This window comes from Erithacus rubecula (genome assembly GCF_903797595.1).
Source record: "Erithacus rubecula genome assembly, chromosome: 10".
Taxonomy (NCBI): Eukaryota; Metazoa; Chordata; class Aves; order Passeriformes; family Muscicapidae; genus Erithacus; species Erithacus rubecula.
In genome coordinates, this window is record NC_136662.1 from 3,389,577 (window position 1) to 3,412,416 (window position 22,840).

Consider the following 22,840-nt stretch of genomic DNA (forward strand, 5'->3'; position numbering starts at 1 on the left):
GCAAAGAGCAGGAGGAAAGGCCACGGAAGGTGGGGGTGGATGAGGTGGCAGCTGTGCCACGCCCGTGCTGTGCTGCAAACTTGGACCCACCTGAACCCAGGACACAAACACGCCCTGAGGAACAGCGAGGGACTGCGACCAGCACAACCTGGGCAGGATTTTACTAACACTTGGCCTAAGGAAACTCTTGTTGTACCTTCTCACTCCCACCTTCTTTTACTATGCTTTGATGGAGTAAATAAGAGAAAAATACTTGTGCTCTCTGCCTCTTCCAACTCTTGTCTCCCCCAGTTGGAGAAATCTGGTCTACAGTAATTCCTTGTGGAAAACAGTGTGTGAAATTCCAGCAATTCCCAGTTGTATTCACTTTAAGATGTGAAGAAGGGTATCACATTTAGAAAGCATTGATTTTTTTTTTTATTTTTGGTTTGTTTTTTTTTTTTAAAGTCAAAAAATCTATATAATAACTTTCTGTACAGTAAAAATGTTATGGAAACTTCTCTGAGGATGAGAAATAGCAAAATAGTCCAACATGTCTAAAGAAAATGATATATTGAAACATTTAATATATATGTAATAATATTATATAGAAAAAAAGGGTTTTCTTCTGCGAGCACTGTTTCCAACATAAAAAAAAAAAGAAAAAAATCAGAAACTGACATTTATCCTTTTTTCTCTCCTTTTTTTTTTTTTCCCCAAACGATTTTGAAATAAGTCAAAAGCATTTGAGATGCCGAAGTGAAACAAAACAACCAACCCATTTATTCCTGGACACCAAATATAATTTAGACGGATGTGGTGCGTGTTAGAAGTTTTAATTTGTCCCTGAAAAGCCATTTAATTATTCAGATTATCTGATTGCTTCACTCAGGCTTCTATTGATTGATTAGAGAAGTTTATAAATCAAAATGTGCATTACTGCTCTCAGAAATACAGGGCAGGGATTGGCAATTCCTAGCCACAGGTTTGTTTATTGAGCCATGTAAATGGCTCTGGTTTATACCTGGGTCAGGAAGTGTTCCTTCATCCTACCAAAGGAATATTTTCTTAAGGACGTCAGGAAAGGGAGAATAAAAGCCTGGAATTAATAGGTGTTTAATAAATCAGGGCATAGCCACCAGACTTCCCAGCTCCTTGGCTAATGGCCACAAAGGATCACTATCCATAGGTCCCACTTTAGACCTGCTCCACTCTGAAGGTCTCAGGTGCTGAACTTGGGACTGAAATCTTAGCCAAGTCCTCCCTAAGGTCCCCAATTAGGCAGAAAATCCCCTGGGAGCAGCCAAGAGCTCTTGTCTTTGATTTCAGAGCTCTCCTGCTCCCCACAACCTTCACAGGCTTCACCTTGACTCTCTATTGCAGCCTGCACCAAAGAAGCTCCAGTGAGCAGCAATTAAAGTAATGAGTGTCCCCCACAGCTACAGGGCCGCAGCTCCCACACGTCTCCATCAAACTGGAATGTCTGCTCCTGAAACCCCGCCTCTGCAGGAGGAAGGAAGTACACAGCTGAAATGGGTGGAGGGGAAAGAAATTAAATTCAATTAGTCCCTCCAGCCCGATCCAACACTCACTGAAGCTAATCAGAACCTTGCATTGATATCAGTAGGCTCCAAAGGCAGTTTTACAGGTTATACAAATCTGTAATAAAGAGTGGTTTAAGCTACCCTGAGCATGTTCCTCATAGTCTGAACTTTGCTTTCTAGGACAACAGACACATGTAGCAGAAAACCCCAAAAGATAAAACAACACAACCAATTACATACATAAAGATAATCAGAATAAATTTTATTAGTATTTGTCTATACAGCAAATTAATAGCGTGACTTCCTATGTACTAGAAACCACAAACAGCCTCCTCCTCCTCCCTTTTTTGCTTTACTTGGAGATATTTAAAATACTTTATTCAAAATTAACAACTGCATACATTAATGACTTAGAATTCAAGTCTTGCGTTTTTCCAGATTTTCTTCCTTGCCCTTTATAAACATAAAAACTGCGAGGTGACACAGAGATCATTTATGGGCTATCTCAGGGGGCTGTAACACATCCAGGACTGCCACATCAGAGATACCATCTCTGACAGGGGCCAGGAGTGGGTCCCTAGGGAGGCACAGAAACCAGGGATGCTCCCCCAGGCACAAGTCATTTGCAGCTCCGGGATTTCCAGAGCCAGTGTAGATGTTCCGTGATTCACAGACCTTAAGTGATTTCTCTTCTGTGAATTCATCCAATCACGTTAAAATCCCTCAGCCACCCTTGCCAGGGAGTTCTAGCGCTGAACCACAGTCCTGTGAAGACATTTCTCTGGTTTATTCTGAATCTGCCAGTTTCGTTTGATGCCCCTTGGCTCTGGGGCCAGAAGAGTCACTCACTGATCTCTATTTATCTTGTATGTAAAGATTAAAAACTAATTAAACAACTGATGTGAGTGCGGACTGCTTTAATGAATTTCAGGGATTTTCTTATGCATGTGCAGTAACTCAGTGCTGTCTGGCTGAACAGTTTATGCAGCTAAAGTTTGAATTACCTGCAGCCCAGAGAGATGCTTGCTCTGTGAAGGCTGTGCAGACACCAGCAGCATACAGTCCAAACTTTGCATTTTGTGCCACAAACTGTTAACACACTGCATGTATTATTTCCATCATTCCTTAACACCAGTGCCCACCGTGTGGCCAAAGTCAGGTGGGAACACCGGGGGAAAATGCAGAAGAAAAAAACCCCAACGACTTCAAAGAGGGGAGCTGGACCTTCACTTTTCTTTCACAGCTGCTGATGTTTCTGTTTGCTTCACTGCTCCCTCCTATACGGTAACTGGTAATCATGTCATTATATCCAGGAAAAAATAGCACTGGAGAATTTGAAAGTGTGTTTTCAAACGTGGACCTAAGTTTGTAACCTTCACATATCGTGAGAAGGGACTGAAGCTGACAGACCAACTTCTGCACTGACAAAAAGCTGAACAGCAGGTACCAGCTCCGCGTTGGAAGGACAAGGAGCACTTGTTGCACTGTTGGCAATCAAACACACAAGTACAGTCCTGCAGTCCCTGAGCCACCCCGTATTGTCACCGTCTGCCCTCCAATAGCTGCTGCACTTTATTCCAGGAGTAGCTGCCTGTCAGCAGTCCCAAATCCCCATCAGCAGAGAGAAGGGTGTGTGCGGGGCAAGGTAAGGAAAAGGAATCGCTGTTATCAGCGCTCTGCCCTGGAACGCCGCTCGCACGGAGCGGCTCCAGCGGACCAGACAGCTCCCATCTGTTGCTCCGAGGGGAACATGCCAGCAGAGACTTTTCTCCTCCGCCGCGATCCTCCGGCTCCAGCCCTTATTTTCCCTCCCGACTAACCTGCACTTCCACAGCAATAGTGGGACACTGTCTAAAATTAGGCCGTCGCTGTCCCCTCCCCTTGGAGGACGAGTCCAGAGAAACCCATCCGCAACCCGGCTTTTTCTTGTCGGCTTTTATTTCCCCTCTGTATTCTCCCGGTTATTCCTGAGGCCGGGAATTGACGCCCGGCTCTCTGTAAAGGCAAAGCCGCGCCGGGGGGCGGAGGTGCGGGGGCGTACGAGAACACCCGCGGCCGAAACCCGCGGCTCCCGCCGGGCCGGGCCGGGCTGGGCTGTGCCGGGCGGGCGAGCGGGGACTCCACAGCCCCGCGGGGCTCAGCCCCGGGCCGGGAGCGCGGGGTGCCCCCGGTGCCGCCCCCGGCGCTGCCTGGAAGCCGCGGGGGCGGCGGGACGGGGAAACCACGTGGGGCTCCCCGGGAGCGCCACCTGAAGGGCCGAACCACCGCCGGGGGAGGGAGGAGCGGCGAAGGGGGGGAAACAGCCCGAAACTCGGCGGAGGCTGCCGCCGCCAAGCGAGCAAACAAACAAACAAACGCGCAAACAAACAAAGCGAGGCACAAGCACACCGGGAGCGGCGGGCCGGGGCCGGGGCCGGGACCCCGCGGTTGGTTCCGCGCCCGAGCGGCCGCGCCGGCCAACGCCGCGCGCGCGGGACGCGGTAACCAGATATTTCAAAAACAAAGACGTCAGCCCACACTGCCCCGCGCGCGCCCCCCCGGCATTACGTCATCCCACAAGGCCCCGCGCGCTCAAGAAGCTTCTGAGGGGGGGGGTGGCCATGGCGACCCCGGCCGGGTCCGCGCGCCGGGCTCTGGCTCCGCCCCCCCGGGGACGGGGCGGCGGCAGCCAATGGGGAGCGCGCGGGGTGACATCATGCGCTATTTTTAGCGGGCTCGCGGCCGCTGATAAGTGAAGGGCTGCACGGCGGGAGCGGGCGCAGAGCGCGGGGCGGGCGGGAACGAACGAACGAACGAACGAACGAACGAACTAGCGCGGCTGAGTGCGGGCGCCGGGACGGTGCAGCGGGAATAGCGCAGAGCCGGGCAGGGAAAGTACTTGTGGCGGCGGAGCGGCGTCCCGGCACCACCGGCACTCGGAGGAGGAGGGCGGCGAGGCGCCCCGCCAGGCCGGGCGGGCTCTGAGCGCGGCGGCGGCAGCAGCAGCGATCCAGTAAGGCTCCGCGTTTCTCCTTCCTCGGCTCCGCGTTCCCCTTCCCCGGGAGGGTCGGGGTGCCCGCGGGGAGCTGAGCGGCGGCCGGGCAGCTTCCCCTCTCCGGACTGTGTTCTATGAGTGCAAAGATGGAGCCTACTTTCTACGAGGATGCGCTGAGCGCCGGCTTCGCGCCGCCGGAGAGCGGCGGATACGGATACAATAACGCCAAGGTGCTGAAGCAGAACATGACGCTGAACCTGTCCGACCCCTCCAGCAACCTGAAGCCGCACCTGAGGAACAAGAACGCCGACATCCTCACCTCGCCCGACGTGGGGCTCCTCAAACTGGCCTCTCCCGAGCTGGAGCGGCTCATCATCCAGTCCAGCAACGGGCTGATCACCACCACGCCGACCCCGACGCAGTTCCTGTGTCCCAAGAATGTCACCGACGAGCAGGAGGGCTTCGCCGAGGGCTTCGTGAGAGCTCTGGCGGAGCTGCACAACCAGAACACGCTGCCCAGCGTCACCTCGGCCGCCCAGCCTGTCACCAGCGGGATGGCACCTGTGTCCTCCATGGCCGGCAGCACCAGCTTCAACACTAGTTTGCACAGCGAGCCCCCGGTGTACGCCAACCTCAGCAACTTCAACCCCAACGCGCTCAGCTCCGCGCCCAGCTACAACGCCAACAGCATGGGATACGCGCCCCAGCATCACATAAACCCCCAGATGCCCGTGCAGCATCCCCGGCTCCAGGCTCTGAAAGAGGAGCCGCAGACTGTACCTGAAATGCCGGGGGAAACTCCTCCCCTGTCCCCCATTGACATGGAGTCACAGGAGAGAATCAAAGCCGAGAGAAAGCGCATGAGGAACAGAATCGCGGCGTCCAAATGCCGGAAAAGGAAGTTGGAAAGGATTGCCCGGTTGGAAGAAAAAGTGAAAACTTTGAAAGCGCAGAACTCAGAGCTGGCATCCACTGCCAACATGCTCAGAGAACAGGTTGCACAGCTTAAGCAGAAGGTCATGAACCACGTCAACAGCGGGTGCCAGCTCATGCTCACACAGCAGTTGCAGACGTTTTGAAGAGACTCTTCAGCGAGAACTGTGTTGTGGTACAACTAAAACAGGAGAAGTCCGAAGTGGCAGAGGCATAAAGCTAATGGCAAGAGCTGAGAGGTGTCCTGCCTGTGCTCCGCAAAGCGCATGTGTGGAAAGACTTGGCAAAGCCTTCAGCTGGAGCCGGGAGTGCAGCGGCCGGCGCTGCTCCGGGAAGTGCTGTTCCTGCTCGGATGAGATGTCAGATCTTCGTTTAACATTGACCAAGACCTGCATGGACCTAACATTCGATGATCATTCAGTATTAAAGGTTAAACTGCAATAGAAACTGTAGATTGCTTTATGTAGTATTCCTTAAGAAAAAAAAAAAAAAAAAAAGTGGGAGGGAGGTTTGTGGGAGGCTGATAAACAAACAAAAAAAAAGAACTGTTCTGCCTGCCTTCAAGTAAATTGTGTATGTACATATCTTTTTTTATTTTATTTTATGAAAGTTGATTAATGTCAATAAACTACTTCATGACTTTGTAAGTTATTTTTATGTTGTTTATTTGGGCACTGCCCAGTATTGTTTGTAAATAAGAGGCTTTTTTTTAGCACTCTGAGTTTACCATTTGTAATAAAGTATAATTTTTTAATGTTTCTGTTTCTGGAAAAAATTCTAGAAGGTTCTATTATATTTAAGAAAAATAAAATAATTAAAATGTACTTTCCCCTCACACTTTTTTTTTTTTTAATTTTTGGCTAGTACCTGACTTGGGAAAATGCCCTTTGAGCTGCACTCTGAAGGGTAGGGATTATACTGAAGTTACTCCCTAACTCCAGACATGCCCTGGAGAAGTTGTGAGGAGGGGAGGGAGAAGTCAGACTGTGCTCACTAAATTCCTACAACTTGTGGGGTTGTCCTGAAGTTGTAGCTCCCCAGCTGCAGCCTGCCTGCCTCTCCTGCTGCGTTCTTGGGGCCCATTCAGACATCTGACTGCAGGCAGGGCTGTGGAGGGCTGGAAAGGCAGGGAATGAAATTGTTCCATAACTGGAGCGACTGGCTACTTGATCTGACATGCTTTTTATTAAATTAATGCCCTCAAGAAGATAAGGCAGGTGGTTGTATTAAAAAAAAAAAAAATATGCTGTAGGCTTCAAAAATAAAAATATTCACTTTTATCCCTGTGTTTTCTCAGGTAGGAGGTGATTCTTGTCTGTTAATATTTATGACAATGCTGCTGTCAACAGTAAAATAAGTTTATAACTCTTCCCCTGCCTCTAAATTGTTTCCCTTTTGGGTATTACTATGGATTCTAACCTTCTTGGCAATAGAAAAGCTGGGAAAACTGAAACTAGTGGGAAATGAAAATAACTTGTTGAAAAACAGCAACTCCTGTTGCTTGTTTCCAGCAATTTACTGAAAATAGCAACTTCTCAGGCACTTCCCCTGTATCTTTTGCAGAACAATCCTGATTTTTACTACGATGACAATATACAGGTGTATCTCAGAAACATGCTACTTTACTTGAGAGGGGTGGGAAACAGCTTTATTACCAGGATTTTAAACATTGCACCCAATTAATTTTGTTTAATAAACTTATTTGAAGGACACCAGATGTTTTCCTGTTTGCTGTTTGGAGCCAAACAGCTAAGAGAAAATAGATGACAGCAAAAGACTGCCAGAAAAATATTAAACCATTATTCTCAAGCAGGCATTTTTTTAAAAAACAACTCTTTCCTTAAATTGGAATAAGCCTTAATTTTAGTTGAAGTGACAGTGTTGGTTAAGGTCACTTCACAAAATGACTAGATAGTTCCATATATATATTTATACATATACACCTTTACTGTTATCAAAATTATACTCTGAAACTTGCAGCTACTGGGGATCAGTTCCTTACAGGAAGCAGAGAGTATCTTCCTCTAACTTTTTACCCCCATCTATACACATTTTATCACACAAAGGGTTGTTTCAATGTTTAAAATATTTTAATTTGGTAGAGTCCTTCCACATCCCAAGCACTGTCAAGGTAGGTACCGTTTGGAGGGTGTTTGCTGCTGTCAGAGGAATACAACTGTAACAACACCAACCAAACAAAGGGTTACTAGGAGGATTCCCGAGTTTGCCAAGAGTACATTTTGCTGATGTCAGCAACCCGGAAGGTAAGTTGATTTTGCCCATATGTAGGAATAGACAGCAGAGGGATAATACACAGCACTGCTGGGTGTGGTTTTACAGGGATTTAGCAAGTGCCAACTAGCAAAATAAGCAGGGCAAGGAGATTAATTACCTGCAAAGGTGCATGTTTAACTCTCAGCAGCGCTGGGTTATGGAAGAGATGTTACTAGCAAGCATTTTGCTTAATCACCTAATTACGTAAAAAATAAATACATTACATAAAATACTATGTTAATTAAACACAGCTGAGTGACAGTCTGCTCCACCCTAGCCTCATGTGCACACACAGACATTCAGAAGTGCAGTTGTGTGTTCTCTCTCAGGGTGACATTCTGTGCCATGGATGAAGGAGTTCCTGAGCAATGGCACTGCTGGGACAGTGGGCACCATGGATTGGGTTGTTCCTCTCATGACAATATTTCACTGGTGTCCACTCACAGAATCTGCCAAGCAAGGTGGGGTTTAGTGCCAGTCAGCTTTACAAGGAGATAGGAGCACTTTAAGATGGACCTTTTTATTGGTCCCTCATCACGTTTGAGGATTAGGCCTAAAAGAGGGCAAAGTAAGTTTATATTCTTTCCTCCTCCATCTGTTTTGTAAACAGTGAGGTGGGCTGGGAGCCTGTTGCTATCTGGTCCACCTCAGCCTAGATTAAAATTCAGCACTCTCAGTGTATTTCTTAGTAGATCACTGTGTGATCAATGCACACAAGGGTAATGAAAGACCTGCATGCACTTATATGTGGTGAAATGCAAAGTTTTAACACTTACTTAACTGCCAGGACTGAAATTGCCTAATGCACTATGGGCCTTACTGCTACAAGGAATAGGCAGTTCTCTCTGAGATTCAGAGAGAAACTCTTTTTGTTGCCCCAGCTGTACTCACAAGGGAATATTTTGCAAATAACAGTATTGTGAACATGTATTTTGTTTGGCTGTGAGTGTTGTCAACGGATTCAGGAAGTGAAGTCAGAAAAAGGCAGGGTTTCAAACAGGGCAGGCTGCACAGAAATGCCTGGGCAAAGAGCCTCTAATCAGAACAACATGTTTGGGACACAGGAATATTAATTAGAATTTGGGTCTCTACTGAAACCAATAGAAGCCTTACACTTCTATCCCATGAACAGAAGTGAGCTACAAAGAGGGGTTGACCATCATTGCTCACTGAATAATATTAAATCCAAACTACTTCTCACTATAGAGAAGAACAGTAACAATTTAACTTATTTTCCTGTGTGACAGAGTTTGAGCTACCAGTAGCTTTCAGCCTCACAACACAGTGGAAGTTTGTCCAGACCCCTGTGTATCTGTAGGTCTAAAAAATGCCAACTTCAAAACAGGACTTCAAATACCAGCCTAAGGCAGCACATACCCATTTAACAATGAAGTGTAACAACCAGAGATCCCTCAGCTACATCTATTTTATAGGGAGCAGTCAGGAAATCCAGACAACACCCCTCCAATCTATGTGAAAAATGGCTGACAGTTCTGTCCCATGCAGAAGTCTAAGAAACCCATTACAATAATTACTTTCTGAAAAGCAGCTCAGGCTGGAACAAGCACAGGCAGCACTGGAGAGCACCACGGCGTGGGCTGTGCCATGTCCAGGAGAAGCACAAGGCAGGACTGAAAAAAATCCACTTATCTTTAAAATCAAGCCTAGCACTTTCTCTGTTCTCCACCTCTTCTTCCCTGCCCTTATTCCCAAAACTCCTGTGTAACAGCATGGAGTTACCCACATCAAGAACTAAAACCAGTTCAGGCAAAGTTGGCTGTGTAGAAAAGAAAAGTTACAAACATCATGAGTGAACACAAAAATATTGCTAACAGGCAGATGGACAGTAAAGAAATATTTGAAATTACCATATACACAAACCCATTATGAAAGAGAAGATACCTTAGGAACATCTGGCACCAGCTGAGGGACAGTGGAAGGAAGGTGGTATTAGCCTTACAAGTAAAGGAAACTTCAAAATGCAGATGATTTGCTTCTTGGGAAGGTAATTCTTCCAGAGAACTGCTTGTTCCTTGGAATTACACGCACTGCCAACACCAGAGCCTGCACCCAAGGGCTGGTGGCCATCCTAATTCTACACAGATCTGTTATTGTTGACATGAACAGGATAATGTATCCTCTGAACAGAGAATGTGCTCCTTACAAAGGAAACTTGTAGAAAGTCATCATATAATTTACCGTGAAAGCCTCTGACTACTGAAACACTTTTAGAGTGGTTTTGCACAGCAGGGCCCTCTTTTCCAATTCTGCACATTATTCTTTGCAGTACTTTTTTGTTAAGAAACAATGGAACTACAAAAATCTAATTAGATTTTCATCATGGTCCCTTCTGTCCCTAAATATCCGAAACACTAGAAGCACAGTTACAAAGGGGAAGGATGGCTTTATAAAAAGTTAATTAAATATTGAAAACACTGCTAATTTTCTTAGTGATAGAGTAACAACAGACATCATGGGGAAACCAAACAAAAACCTAATTCAAATTGAACAAATAATTTGTTTTTGAAATCTCATACAGAACTTGATAGGTCAGGACTGACCTGATTAATACAAATAAAATACCTAGAAATTGTGAACAAAAGCAAAGGAAACTTAGTATTTGTTTTCCTCAGTCTCACAATTCTTTTCTGGTTTTGAGTCTTATATTCTCCAAGAAATCTCTAAGTTGAACCCTTAAACAAAAGGACAAGAAACTTGCTGAAAATTCCTCTGAACTGTGAATTTCAATCCTTATTCTCTTTTTAATTAAAACCAAGTCTTGTGAGACCTGGCAGCATAATAACACCAAAGATGTGGGAAACAGGATAGAATTCCAGCAGATGGAGCTCAAAAGCAAACGGTCCTGGAAGCAGCTGCACAAATGCCTGGAACAGGAGCCTCTGCTTGGGTGGTGTTGTAGCCAAAAAAGACTTCAGATGAAACCTGTTATCATACAAGTGTGCTAAAACCAGAATAATTTTAAAGGCTTTCCTGAATTCTTAAAATAATCACTGCAATGAGGAGGGAGGTTCAGCATGATTCTGGTCATAGAATAACCACAGTTACTTCAGAGGACACTAGGAGTGTCCATGGCTGTTTTTCTGAATTCTCCTCCCCAATGATGGCATGACTGGCATGGCTTTTAGATGGCTGCTGTTACACACCTTTCTGTCTCAGATAAGGAGTTATGAAAACACACAGGACACAGGGACCACCCAATTCCACTGCTCTCCAAACTCACAAAGCCTCTCTATCACACAGCACTGTACTGAAATGACAACACTGAACAAGTTTTGAATCTCCACTGAACAGATCACTGGAAAGTTTAAAAGCATGGCCAAGCACCACCTAAACTGGGGCCTACCTATTACAAGTGATGTGATTCTCAAAGTTGCTGACTTCGTGTGATGGCAAATCAAACTACCTTGGCAACTATCAAAAGTTCATTTTCATTTGTAAAAGTAGTGTTAGAACTTTCAACAGCAGCAAAAATTGTGAGCTGCTGCACACGCCTTGCAAGTTCTGGAGGTTGTTTTACTTTCACCTTGAGAAATCAAACACAAAAATCCATAACACTTTAGAGATACAGCTCAGGATTTATTTACTTTAACTTCTGACACCTAACCAAACTGGGGTAGGAGGCACCACAGGTTCTCTTTAGAGATGACTGAAAAGCACAGGCCCCTTCAGAGAGTGATCTGGATAAATTAAATTGCTGGTTGAAGTGCCTGTGCCTCAGTAATGAGGTTTTTTTTTTTAACTTAGGAGCCTCCAGTCAGATAGGATGAAACCAGGGAGCAACAATTACCTGATTAGAATCAGGAGACATTCACTACACAGAACATTTCTGCAAACATCCACCACGTGTTAGTGATGAACAAATTTCCATATGCAAAGCTTTACTCTGCTGCAGCCCATACATAATGTACACCTTTTTTTTTTTTTCCCTATCCAAATATTATCCCCAAATATTAACTGTGCAAAACTCCTTGCAAGAAGTAATTAAAAACAAGACTTACAATGAACCCTCCAGTGGTGTCTCAGGGCCCCAGTCAAGATATGATCTTTATCATGTTATTAATCACCAAGTGTCTGACCCAAATACCTGAAGGGAAAAAAAGGAACCTGAATTCTCTAGGCAAAATCCATCCCAAATTTTCTTGTTTGGCTCTGCTCTCAATAATACAGATTGTCTGTTTTCCCTGTTTCCTGACTGAACAAGATAAAGTATTTATAAGTACATATATTTTAATTAGTGAAGCAAGTGCTTTAGTATGCAAAATTGTATAAAAACAATGTAAAAATATACAGTAAGTGCAGCTGACTCCAGAAGTGGCAGTACAGGAGTTTGCAAATAGTCTCCAAGATTGTTACTGACCAAAACCAACCTCTGGAAAGTTAACATCAAATATCCTTCTTTAAATGATGTATTGTAAGTAGGATTCAGTGTTTTTTGCCCAGGCTGCTCCTCTTTGAAGCAGAGATTTCTAACCAGTACCAGAGATCTCTGGTATAGCACAAATTCCAGTTTGTGTGATCTATGGAAAAAGCAGACAGCTTTTCTCTGTGTAGATGTATCTGTGCTTTTAATACATCAGCCTGGTTAAAGACTTCTGGTTTTTATTTCCCACTTCTGCACTCCAAAAACTACCTCAGCTCAGTATGTTTAGGGAAGTGCCCTTCACAACACTTCAAACTTCTGACAGTTTAGGCTCTGTGTAATTTTGGAGAAGTAACAATGAAGTTGACCAATTTGGCTGTTTCTCAAAATACTGACAGTTACCAACAAAACAGCACAAGTCCTGAAGATGCTGAATATCCCAGTTTTGGAAATCAGGCCACTGATAAATAGAGGAAGGAAGGAAGGAAGGAAGGAAGGAAGGAAGGAAGGAAGGAAGGAAGGAAGGAAGGAAGGAAGGAGGGAAGGAGGGAAGGAGGGAAGGAGGGAAGGAGGGAAGGAGGGAAGGAGGGAAGGAGGGAAGGAGGGAAGGAGGGAAGGAGGGAAGGAGGGAAGGAGGGAAGGAGGGAAGGAAGGAAGGAAGGAAGGAAGGAAGGAAGGAAGGAAGGAAGGAAGGAAGGGAAGGAAGGAAGGAAGGAAGGAAGGAAGGAAGGAAGGAAGGAAGGAAGGAAGGAAGGAAGGAAGAAGGAAGGAAGGAAGGAGGAAGGAGGAAGGAAGGAAGGAAGGAAGGAAGGAGGAAGAAGGAAGGAAGGAAGGAAGGAAGGAAGGAAGGAAGGAAGGGAAGGAAGGAAGGAAGGAGGAAGGAAGGAAGGAAGGAAGGAAGGAAGAAGGAAGGAAGGAAGGAAGGAAGGAAGGAAGGAAGGAAGGAGGAAGGACGGAAGGAGAAGGAAGGAAGGAAGGAAGGAAGGAAGGAAGGAAGGAAGGAAGGAAGGAAGGAAGGAAGGAAGGAAGGAAGGAAGGAAGGAAGGAAGGAAGGAAGGAAGGAAGGAAGGGCAAGGGCAAAAAACTTTGTAGCAGGAGCCGAGTTTTTTCTTATCTTAGTCTCAGACTAAATGTTCATTTTGTAAGAAAGTTACACAGCTCCATCTCTTTCAAAGGAATGGTTTCAAACTGGTCCAAGTGTGGCCTCAAGTTGCTCTAGATGGAACAGAAATGCAGGTACAGGGAGTGAGGATGTGGCATCTCCTGAAAGAAATGCTCACAGCAATATCCAGATTGCCACAGATCGAGCCAGAACTCCTTAATTCATTCTTCTCAATGGGACTTGCAGTACAAAAATGCCCAGACAGATTTTGCACCAGTTTTACTAACTTAATTTGAATTCACACTTTTGGTTAAACAAGCTCAGCTTCCCATATGGACAAACCTATAAAACATGGTTTGACTTTCCCAGGGAACATTTTTCATGCAGCCATTAACTTGAACGAGAACTGTGAGACATTACTGTACCTGCTTATGAAACTGTTTTTGTTAGATGACTAACTTTATGCATATATGTTTAAAATTATTTAAGAGGGCAATGAGGTTATTATTCCAAGTCTTATAAATGGAATTTCTTGCACATGTTCCTGATACTGGCTTCCATGCCTGTTTTGAATTTACTTACAAAGTACACTACCACACCCACAATTAATTTGAAGCTATTTCCTTGGCCCCCTCCGTTTGCTGCATTATCATCCTCACGTGCAGAAACTGCTCCTGTGTTTTCCACTGCACAGGAAATGCCAGGCTGGCAAGATGAGAAAGGCTTGGATTTGAACTAAATGTTAATGGTTGTTGCTGTGGCTTGAATGTGGCGACCATGAAAAACTCTCACATTCAGGATCTACAACTCCTTTTTGCTACTGGCAAAGCCAGCTGGGGTTCCAAACAAACTCTAAAGGTAACAATGACAGCATAGGGACAAAAGCAACAAAATAATGAGCTCAGGGAAAGAAATACCTTCTGAAGTTCCTCCTTTTTTTTTTTTTTTTTTTTTTTTTTTTTTTTTTTTTTTTTTTTTTTTTTGTTGGAAACAGCCCAATTCTCAAACCTGTTGCAAATGAGGAACACTAGCAGCTCAGTGCCACCTGATTTTCTGTAGCCTTTCTAATGGTGCTCCCTCTTGGAATTCAGTTCTACGTGTTTTGACACTTGCACAGCCCAATCTAAGAAGAAAGAAAAGCTGCCATTATCCATTTTAACACTCTGCCCATCCCAGCACAGGAGCACAGCCCCATCAAGCCAGGAAAGCACTGCCAACCATCTCACCCTTTCCTGCCTCTCCAGGACTCTCACTCCTCTGCTGGCAGTCGTGATCTAAGGCAATTAAGAAGAAATAAAACTCCTTGTCTTTACAACTGTACAGAAACAGGAACAAGCAAGACCTCGCCATCAGCATACAATAATAAACCCAGATTCCTCCATGTTTCTGGGGTTCAGCTGATACCACACCAGCCAAGAGCACAATCAGTGATGAATTGGAGTTCCAATTCCAGCTCCAGCTGTACATGAGGAGCTCCTTTATATTGCACACACAGTTTTCCATAACTGCTGATTGAGATCTGCAGTGTAGAAATACCAAGCTTAATTCTCTTCTTTCCAGGCAGGCCAGGTCTTGGCTTAAAAAACAAAGCTGAAAAGCCCCAGACCAAACAACTATGTCTTGGTCTAAATCCTGAATCTGTTTGGATCTTCAAAATGATAGAGACTTCACAGAGATTTACTCTCTGATTTAAATGACTCCATGAGTCTATGAGTTCAAAAAGAAAAGTTTTATAAGTACAGGTTCAAAACAAACAGTCTCCATGTAATAAAAATTACCACTTTTGCCTTACAAGTAAAAATGATCATTAAATGATGATGCTCCAAAAAATCTATGAAAGGCTCTTCAAATTCATGAGAAGAGTCAGAATAAAAGCAGAGCTCTCAATTACTGGGAATTTTTAATGGCTTTCTATTTATTTTGTGCATATCCATCAGTATTTCATAGTCCAAAGTCTGTTCCATATGAATGACAATATATTAAAATGAATTTTGATTTATTTATCAAACTAGATTAAACTATGTTTAAACACTGCTGGTTCTATATCTAAAACTGGACTATTAAGATTCACCACATTACAAAAAACCTAAGATTCTTCAAGTCCATTTGCTTATATCTGCTTGCCATGCCTGATGTTAAAAGCTTCATCTTAATCTAGAATTTAGCTATTATTTGATACTTTATGTTCTAAGATTCCTTCCTTAAGTCCAAAGCTTTAATTTAAGCCAGCTGTTCCACAATAACTCAACATGTGTGGGATTTTCCCACTAGATGAAAATGATAAGCAGAACATTTTTTTTTATTATTTTTAAAGATACAGTATGCCCATTGAGAGATGGTTCCTTTTAAATAAAGGCAAAGAAATTGTCACAGTTGGTTCAGCCATGTAATGTGAAAATGATCCTGTGCAACACAGCTGGGTTTGTTACTGGTGTTGCATTGGCCATGTTATGGGTTAATGTACAAAGTTATGTTGGCTTTTTTAGCTTTCCATTTTTACTGACCTGTGCACTTTGTTTCATGCTGATACTTAATACATTAATATTAATATCACTGTATAATATTCCAAATGGGCTTTTTTATTCATATTAGAGCATACACTGAAGACTGTGCTCATAAGGGAGGGTGTCAAAGTGCACCTCTGGTGTATTATTAAAATACACAGTTTTAGCACTGAAATATATTGGATTTCAATACCATTTTGATCATAAGAAAATGGTAAATGGCCTCTAAGAAAAAAAAAAAAAAAAACAACACTGTCATTCCAGAGTCAATGGCAGGTAAAGGGTTAAAATCAACACAGGATTTGAGAGTAACAGGATGTCTTCCTGCAAACTCCTTCTATGGTGTGATCCAGGGGAATGTCCAACTCAAGTGCTGGATGTTCATACAGGATTTCCTATGACTAATGCTGTCAGCATTCAAGACTTTTTGATTTAAAATGTGGGCGTTACACACAGATAGGAAATTTACCATTTACAAATTTGTATTTGAAAATGAATGGAAATTACTCTGATTTGCAGATTCATTTTCTGTACGTGCAATGAGAACATAAAATAAGGAAGTCACTAAGTGGCATATGCTGGGATTGCCTGCCAAGCTTTTACATTTTCAGATTTGGATAAGATTCACAGGTAGCTTGTACAGGAAGGCCTTTTCCTTCTTTATTTTTGAAAAGCTTTGCTGGATGGAAATTATGCCAGTGAGTAAAAGAGGGGAGGGGGGAACAAACCACCATCCCAGAAGTTTTGGTGTCAATTCAAGCAAAACTGGAAGTCACATCTAGATGACACTGATGCAACCTGTTGTAAAATAAACTAACAAAACCAAACCTAGGGAGCACAAAAGATGTTTTTAATTTGAAAGACTCAAAACCAAAGTAATACAGAAAACAAACCAAAGTGGAAAATGCAAACTTGAGATGTAACCTCTCACAATTAAGTTCAATTTGCCAATATTTGTAGCAAACCATGGCCATGTGCACTTCCCAGCAGGTTTGCTCTGAATTTTATTTTAAGCTCTGGCTGCTTCAGATAATGTTTAAATAGAGATAGTTTATTGAATTAAACATGAAGTCACTAAAAGTACTTGAGCTGTCTTTACAATATCCCTTCTATTCACTTCTTAATGTCACGTTTATCCCATTTTGATGATGCAATATTAACTTTTAATTGAAACTGAGATTTCCCTATGTCTTGTGACACAAGGGAAAAAGAAGGTTGATTCCAGCTATTAAATATCACTATTCTTTCCTTAATCTGGGTCTTCAAAAATCCCTAGTGGGCATATTACTGTTCTATTATTCAGCCAAGGATTTTGCTTCACTGGGAATCATATGATATATAAATACATTTACAGGTAAATTCCAATGGGTATACAGGCTGTTCAGCATCTACCATTTCATCTGACAGAAGTCCCACAAGTCTCAGAGAACTCAATTTAAACCTCATAGTCTTGCAAACCCAGAACTGCTATTTAGGCAGGGAGAGGAAAAACAAACAAACAAACAAACCAAAAACCAAAAAAGTAAAAATCACAAACCAAAACAAACATCTAAAACTTTCTCAAACAGGGAATGCTTCAACTGCACATTAAAGCAAACTGAATTTACAAATGAGTGTGTTGAGTTTAGAGTGACAGTGTGGAAGAGACTCAAAAAAGCATAAGGTAGCAATATTCAAAGGATGAAAAAGAAAGTAGTGCAGGAACAATGGAAGACATCAAAAGCTTTAGGAAGGATGCCTGTAAAGACACTGCTGGTAGAGGTGTGCAGTTCTCTCCAGCTGGACATCAGAACCAACCATTCAAGTTATGGAAGCTTTTATTAAATAAAAAGGATGCTGAAATAATGAGTCAAACTTGTGCTTTGTCCACAGAGCAGCTGTGGCACAGGTACCAACCCTGTGTGCTGTGAGAAAAGACATTCCTAGGGAAAAGAAAATCCATAGAAAATCCATGCTGCTGTGTTTGCATTACTCCTGTGACCATAACTAGGATGTTTTTTTCCAAAAGCCTCTTTATGCAGCAAATAATTTTCTGCTCCCAGTGCAGACTAGAGGAGTAAGGAATAAAAGACAGTCCCAGGCATGGGAATAGAGAAGTTTGAAATGAAAGCTCCAGTTCAGATGGGACTGCACATGATCTGCACAGTGATGGAAACTGAGGGGGCAGCCAGGTCATGCCTTTCCCCTGCTGCATGAATCACTCTTTGAATGGAAATTTGAGTAGGAAGACATAATGGCTTGGGAACAAAGGGAGCTGCTGGAATATCACAGGTGCAGCCCAACACAGAAGGGTGTTTTGGGACGTGCCAAGGAAAGCAAACACCATGAATCTGGAGGAGTTGTCAGGACTTTGTGATTTAGGGAGCTCTCCAAATCAACAAGGGTGTTTCTCATGGAGTCAAGCAGAGGGGAGGAGAGCTGAGGTCCTGAGCCTGTGCTCCAATCAATCAGGTCCTCAGTGCTAGAACTTTATTCAGAATTCAGAAAAAAAACAGAGCTTGCTGATGTCCTACTGATGTTTCTGGGAGTCAAACTCCCACTCCTCTGAGGCACCCTCTGGAGCTGGATGTGTAACCATATCCTCTGCTGAACTGGAGCTGAGGTGAGGTGCAGGAATCCAGACCCTGACATACAAGAAGACACTTTCTGGGGGAGCCAAAATAGACAGTTAAAGGCAGAGGATTCAGAGGACAGGGGAAGCTGCCAGAGCTGGGAAGGGGAAATAACATGAAAGAATCAACTCTATGTCCCTCTGAATGAGAAACACTGTGAGACTGAGGAAAAGATACTGAATTACAGAACTGAGAACAGACTAAAACTCTAATAAGAAAGAAACAATTACAGGCCTGTGATTTCCTGCTACAGCAGGAAAGTTCAACTTCGTTTTGATGTATAACAAACATAAACTGAATGCAACTAAAAATACAAGATAATTTTAACCAGTTGATCAGGTTGGAATACAACTAAATGATAATAAAGGCAAATGGAATAAATAAATAAATGAACAAGCAATTGCTTCCATATATTTTTTCCCAGAAGGAAGGAAAAGAATACCATTTTTTTAAAAAATGTGGTTACAAGTAACCCCTTGAGTAATTCCAAGTGTCTAAAGACTAGCAATAGATAGAAGGATTTAGATAGAACCATGCAGATGTACTGGTGATAGATTTTTATGATGACTAAGAACAAAATGCTGCTTGGTACTGGTATAAATTCAGAATAGTTTTCACAAAGTGCTCTACCTCTGCAAAGTAAATTTGGCCAAAAGGCTTGTGGGAGTTGCAGTGACAACACCAAATCCTTCTGGGAGCAATGCTGGGGCTGTGAGGAAGATCTTCACTATCCTCACCAGTTACAGAACTTCTATAAAGTATTTTCTTCACTAAGATTTCACTGACAAAGTGCATGTTCCTGACTCAAAACCACAAGGGCTTGTTTGGTTTACATTGCAAAAAAACCTGCTCATTTTGGAGAAAAACCCCATGCCTCTCACCATTTGGTTTTGCTGATCCTTGAAGCTGCCTCAGCATTTAGTAACTCAATACTTTTACATCATTTGCATTTTATCCTAATGATAGGAGGGCTTGTGTTTTGCCATAGCTGTTTTCTGTTAGCCTTGGTCTGAAATGACACATTTAAAGCTCTACAATTATATATAAGATAAAATTATGACACTGATACAGCTTTCAACCAATTGGTGTTCAGGTTCAGTCAACAGATTGGCATACAATTAGTTCTTAAATTTAAATTAAGTTTGTGACAGTAAATATATCTGCAGAATAAATATGTGTAGAAAAAAATAACCAGTAATATTCATCAATTAGACATAAAAATTGTAATTTTTTTAAACTTTGCATTATGAAAGTTCCAGTGGATAAATATATCATTCAACATATCAGAACATTTTTCTATTTCTTTTTTATTTATTATGTTCTGAAACAAGAACATTTCTTTTTGTTACCTCTGTGAAGCTAAGCTAGCAACTATTTTTTCCTTCAACCTCCACCATGTAGCTTTTTAGAAAACAACCTGCCGAGTAATGCCATGAAGAACTTTGGAAAAATGCTTTAAATCTAATTATTCAAAACATGAATGTCTGAATGACACAAAAAATGGTTCCTAAGTAATTTGCTCACTCTTCTTCAATTCACTTATAAATGCATGATTAAGAAAAAAACAATCCTAATCTTCCCTTTTAAGCCTCATTCCTGGAGCTGGATGCAGCTCTGCTGGCATTTACAGCCCTCAGTGGCACTTTGCAGATGTGCATTGTCCACTCACAGTTACCCCAGCTCGGGAACTCCATGGGAGTACTCGTTAATCTTCGGGAAAAAGAACAGTTTGCCTTGCATGGCTGCAGTGCTCAGCGTGACCTTCATTTGTTTATGCCTGAGGAAACAGCCCTACAGTGCTGAGATAAGTCTGTGGCTTGTTTTGGAAATAGAATAAAATACCTGGGGTATTATACCAGCTGCTGCATTGCTGGTATTTTGAAAGCATCCCTAAGCAGTGGACAAATGTGGGAAGCTGTGGCTTCTGCAGGTCTCTCTTTCGAGCATTCTGCCTGTCACAGGCTCTGCAGGGGTGGCTCTGTGCCACCAAGAGGTGTGGGATGGGATGGGATGGGATGGGATGGGATGGGATGGGATGGGATGGGATGGGATGGGATGGGATGGGATGGGATGGGATGGGATGGGATGGGAAGGGATGGGATGGGAAGGGATGGGATCCTGAGTCAGGTACAAAATACTGTCAGATTGCTCAAATCAGCTTGTCCTCCCACCCTCAGCAGGTCCTGCTCAGGCCCCTGGTCCCTGTTGTGCCTGTGCCACTGGGGATGGCACTTCCCTAGGGAACAGCTCCCATCTAAACACTAGCCAGAAAGGCCCCAAGCCTGCTCTCCATAGAAATATGACTGGCACAAATCCATCACTCAGCATCAAAGCTCCCCTTTGGACTTTCCTCATTTACTGCAGTTCATCTTTAGGCAAAACCAAGCACTGCACTTTGCCTCTTGCAGAAATCCTGACAGCTCAGCTTTCCCAATGTTCTAACAAGTGAAGCTCACTGTAATCATCACCATGAACTCTTCCAGCACTGCTGGTTCCCAGTCCAGCTCTGCCTAAATATAGCTCACCTCAACCAGCTCGGCCACACTCAGCTTTCTAGTTATCCAAAACAGAGCTCTATTCATGAGCCGTGTTTATTAAGGAAAATCTCTCGATCACTCAGAGATATTTCTGCACCCCTGACGATGTTTAGACAATCGTGTTGGCTGTATTATCTCTCACAGGCTGGCTGTTCCACAGCGAGATACGTTCCCAGCAGCTCGGCAAGAGCCTCGGTGGAGGAATGGTGACCTCTGCAGGAGCCTCAGTCCCGCAGCCACAGCCCCGCACAGGCTCCTTCCACCGCACTCAAGGTGTACTTTGGGTCGCTTTCATCTTTCAGAAATTAAAACAGAGAAAATTAAATGTGTAGTTGATGATGACATGGCAACATAAAATCAGCTAGAGAACACGGGCATGTGTTAATTTAAGAAATAAATGTTCATCGCTGAGAAGTCAGAAAACAATACTTCAAAGGACAAAAACTTCAAAGCACTCTATAACTTCAAAGCACTGCACCAACAGTAATAAACACTTAGGACGTGTCTGTGAGGTAGAAAAAAAAATTTCCTTTTTTAATGCTTGTGTAAACAGGGAACAGGGATTAAGGGATTTGCCCAAGGACACAAGTTAGGAGCAAAACTGAGATTGCATGTCAGAAATAACTGACTCAAGTGTCCCAGCTACAGCCAGATTGAAACAGTTCCCTGCACAGACACTTACTCAGCAGACACCAAAATTGATATCTTTCCTATCAAGGGCATCACCTGCCCTTCAAATATACAAATTTAGTAAAGCTCACAATTTTCTTTTTAAAATAATGTAATAAATACCCTTTAAAAGTAGCCCTATAATCTAGTCCTTGGACACGTGGAGCTAAAGAAGCCAGCAGAAGTAAAAATGGTCTGTGAATTACCTCATGCCCTCTGACAACAAATAAATATAAAAGATAACTAAGAAACCCAAAGATTTACCTCTTCCTTCTCTCCAATTTACTTCTTTTCTTAGATCTCTAGTAATATTAAATACTGCCAATTTTATTTTTAATGTGGAGTTTACTGCTGATCTGACACATCTGTGGTCTCATGCACTTAATTAAAAGAGAAGAGGTGTTGAGCCTTAATATTTTTCCCTTCTCTTAAACATTTACATGTCAAATAAAGTGAGTTAGTAAGTGAAAAAGACATAAACAAAAAAAGCACAATTCAAATAGCCAATTCTGAATTTCTTTGTGAAGTTGTTGGCGGATCAAAGGCTTAATTCTAAAAGTGGTTAAAATAATTATTAAAAAATAAGGCTTTTAAAGCATAATTTCTTAAAATTAATCTATACAACAAGCTTCCAAAATTTTCTTTGCAAATTTGATTCTTGCTTTAAGACAGAATATCCTCATAAGTATTTATAATGAGAAGTTGTTTTTTTTTTTTTTTAAAAAAAAAGCATAATTATATCTTGAGGACTGTGATTTGCATCTCAGAACACATAATTTGCTGCTTGCTACTCTCCAAAATAAAGTGAGGTGGCTCTGAAAAGAGATGCTGCCTGCAAATATTGTTCAAATGTTCCTCCTCAAGGCCAGGGAGGAGAACTGCACCCTTCCATCTCTACTAGGACCTGCTTACTAGGGAAATTCCTGTATTCACAACACTGGGAAATGACTGCCATACTAATGGAAACTTAAAGAATATCACCATTTCTTTTTTTTTTTATTTTTCCCAGGAATTCAAAAAATTCCCATGCCATCTATAATAACTCTGCTCAGCACCCCCATTTTCCACTGCCATAGCTCACAACTTTCCTGTGAAGGTGATCAAGGATTGGCAGTTCTGTTTTGCATGGGAAGAATAATAATGACAACACAAAGATCCCATTTCCCCAAACTGAGTAAAAACTGATTTACTCAAGGCACAGAGAGACCTTCAGGACTTTGTTAAGTTAAATCTGAAGACTCAGTAATTTGCAGCTTACTGAGTCAGTGGCAGATTTGGGAACATCATTCAGTCCACATTAAACCATAGTTTTCCATGCTATGAGTTACCAA

The 22,840-nt window shown here is 42.8% G+C and overlaps 1 protein-coding gene across 1 annotated transcript; it reads left to right on the top strand.

Annotated features, from left to right (window-relative positions):
• Positions 1 to 4,282: 4,282 nt before the first annotated feature.
• On the top strand, positions 4,283 to 6,254 carry JUN (Jun proto-oncogene, AP-1 transcription factor subunit). The gene has a single exon (XM_079313424.1). The coding sequence runs from the start codon at positions 4,632 to 4,634 to the stop codon at positions 5,574 to 5,576; it is 945 nt and encodes a 314-aa protein (XP_079169550.1). The 5' UTR covers positions 4,283 to 4,631; the 3' UTR covers positions 5,577 to 6,254.
• Positions 6,255 to 22,840: the final 16,586 nt, after the last annotated feature.

What these genes read in the sequence shown, in the direction of transcription:
- JUN (XM_079313424.1), top strand. Translation starts at nt 4,632, where the DNA reads ATGAGTGCAAAGATGGAGCCTACTTTCTACGAGGATGCGCTGAGCGCC.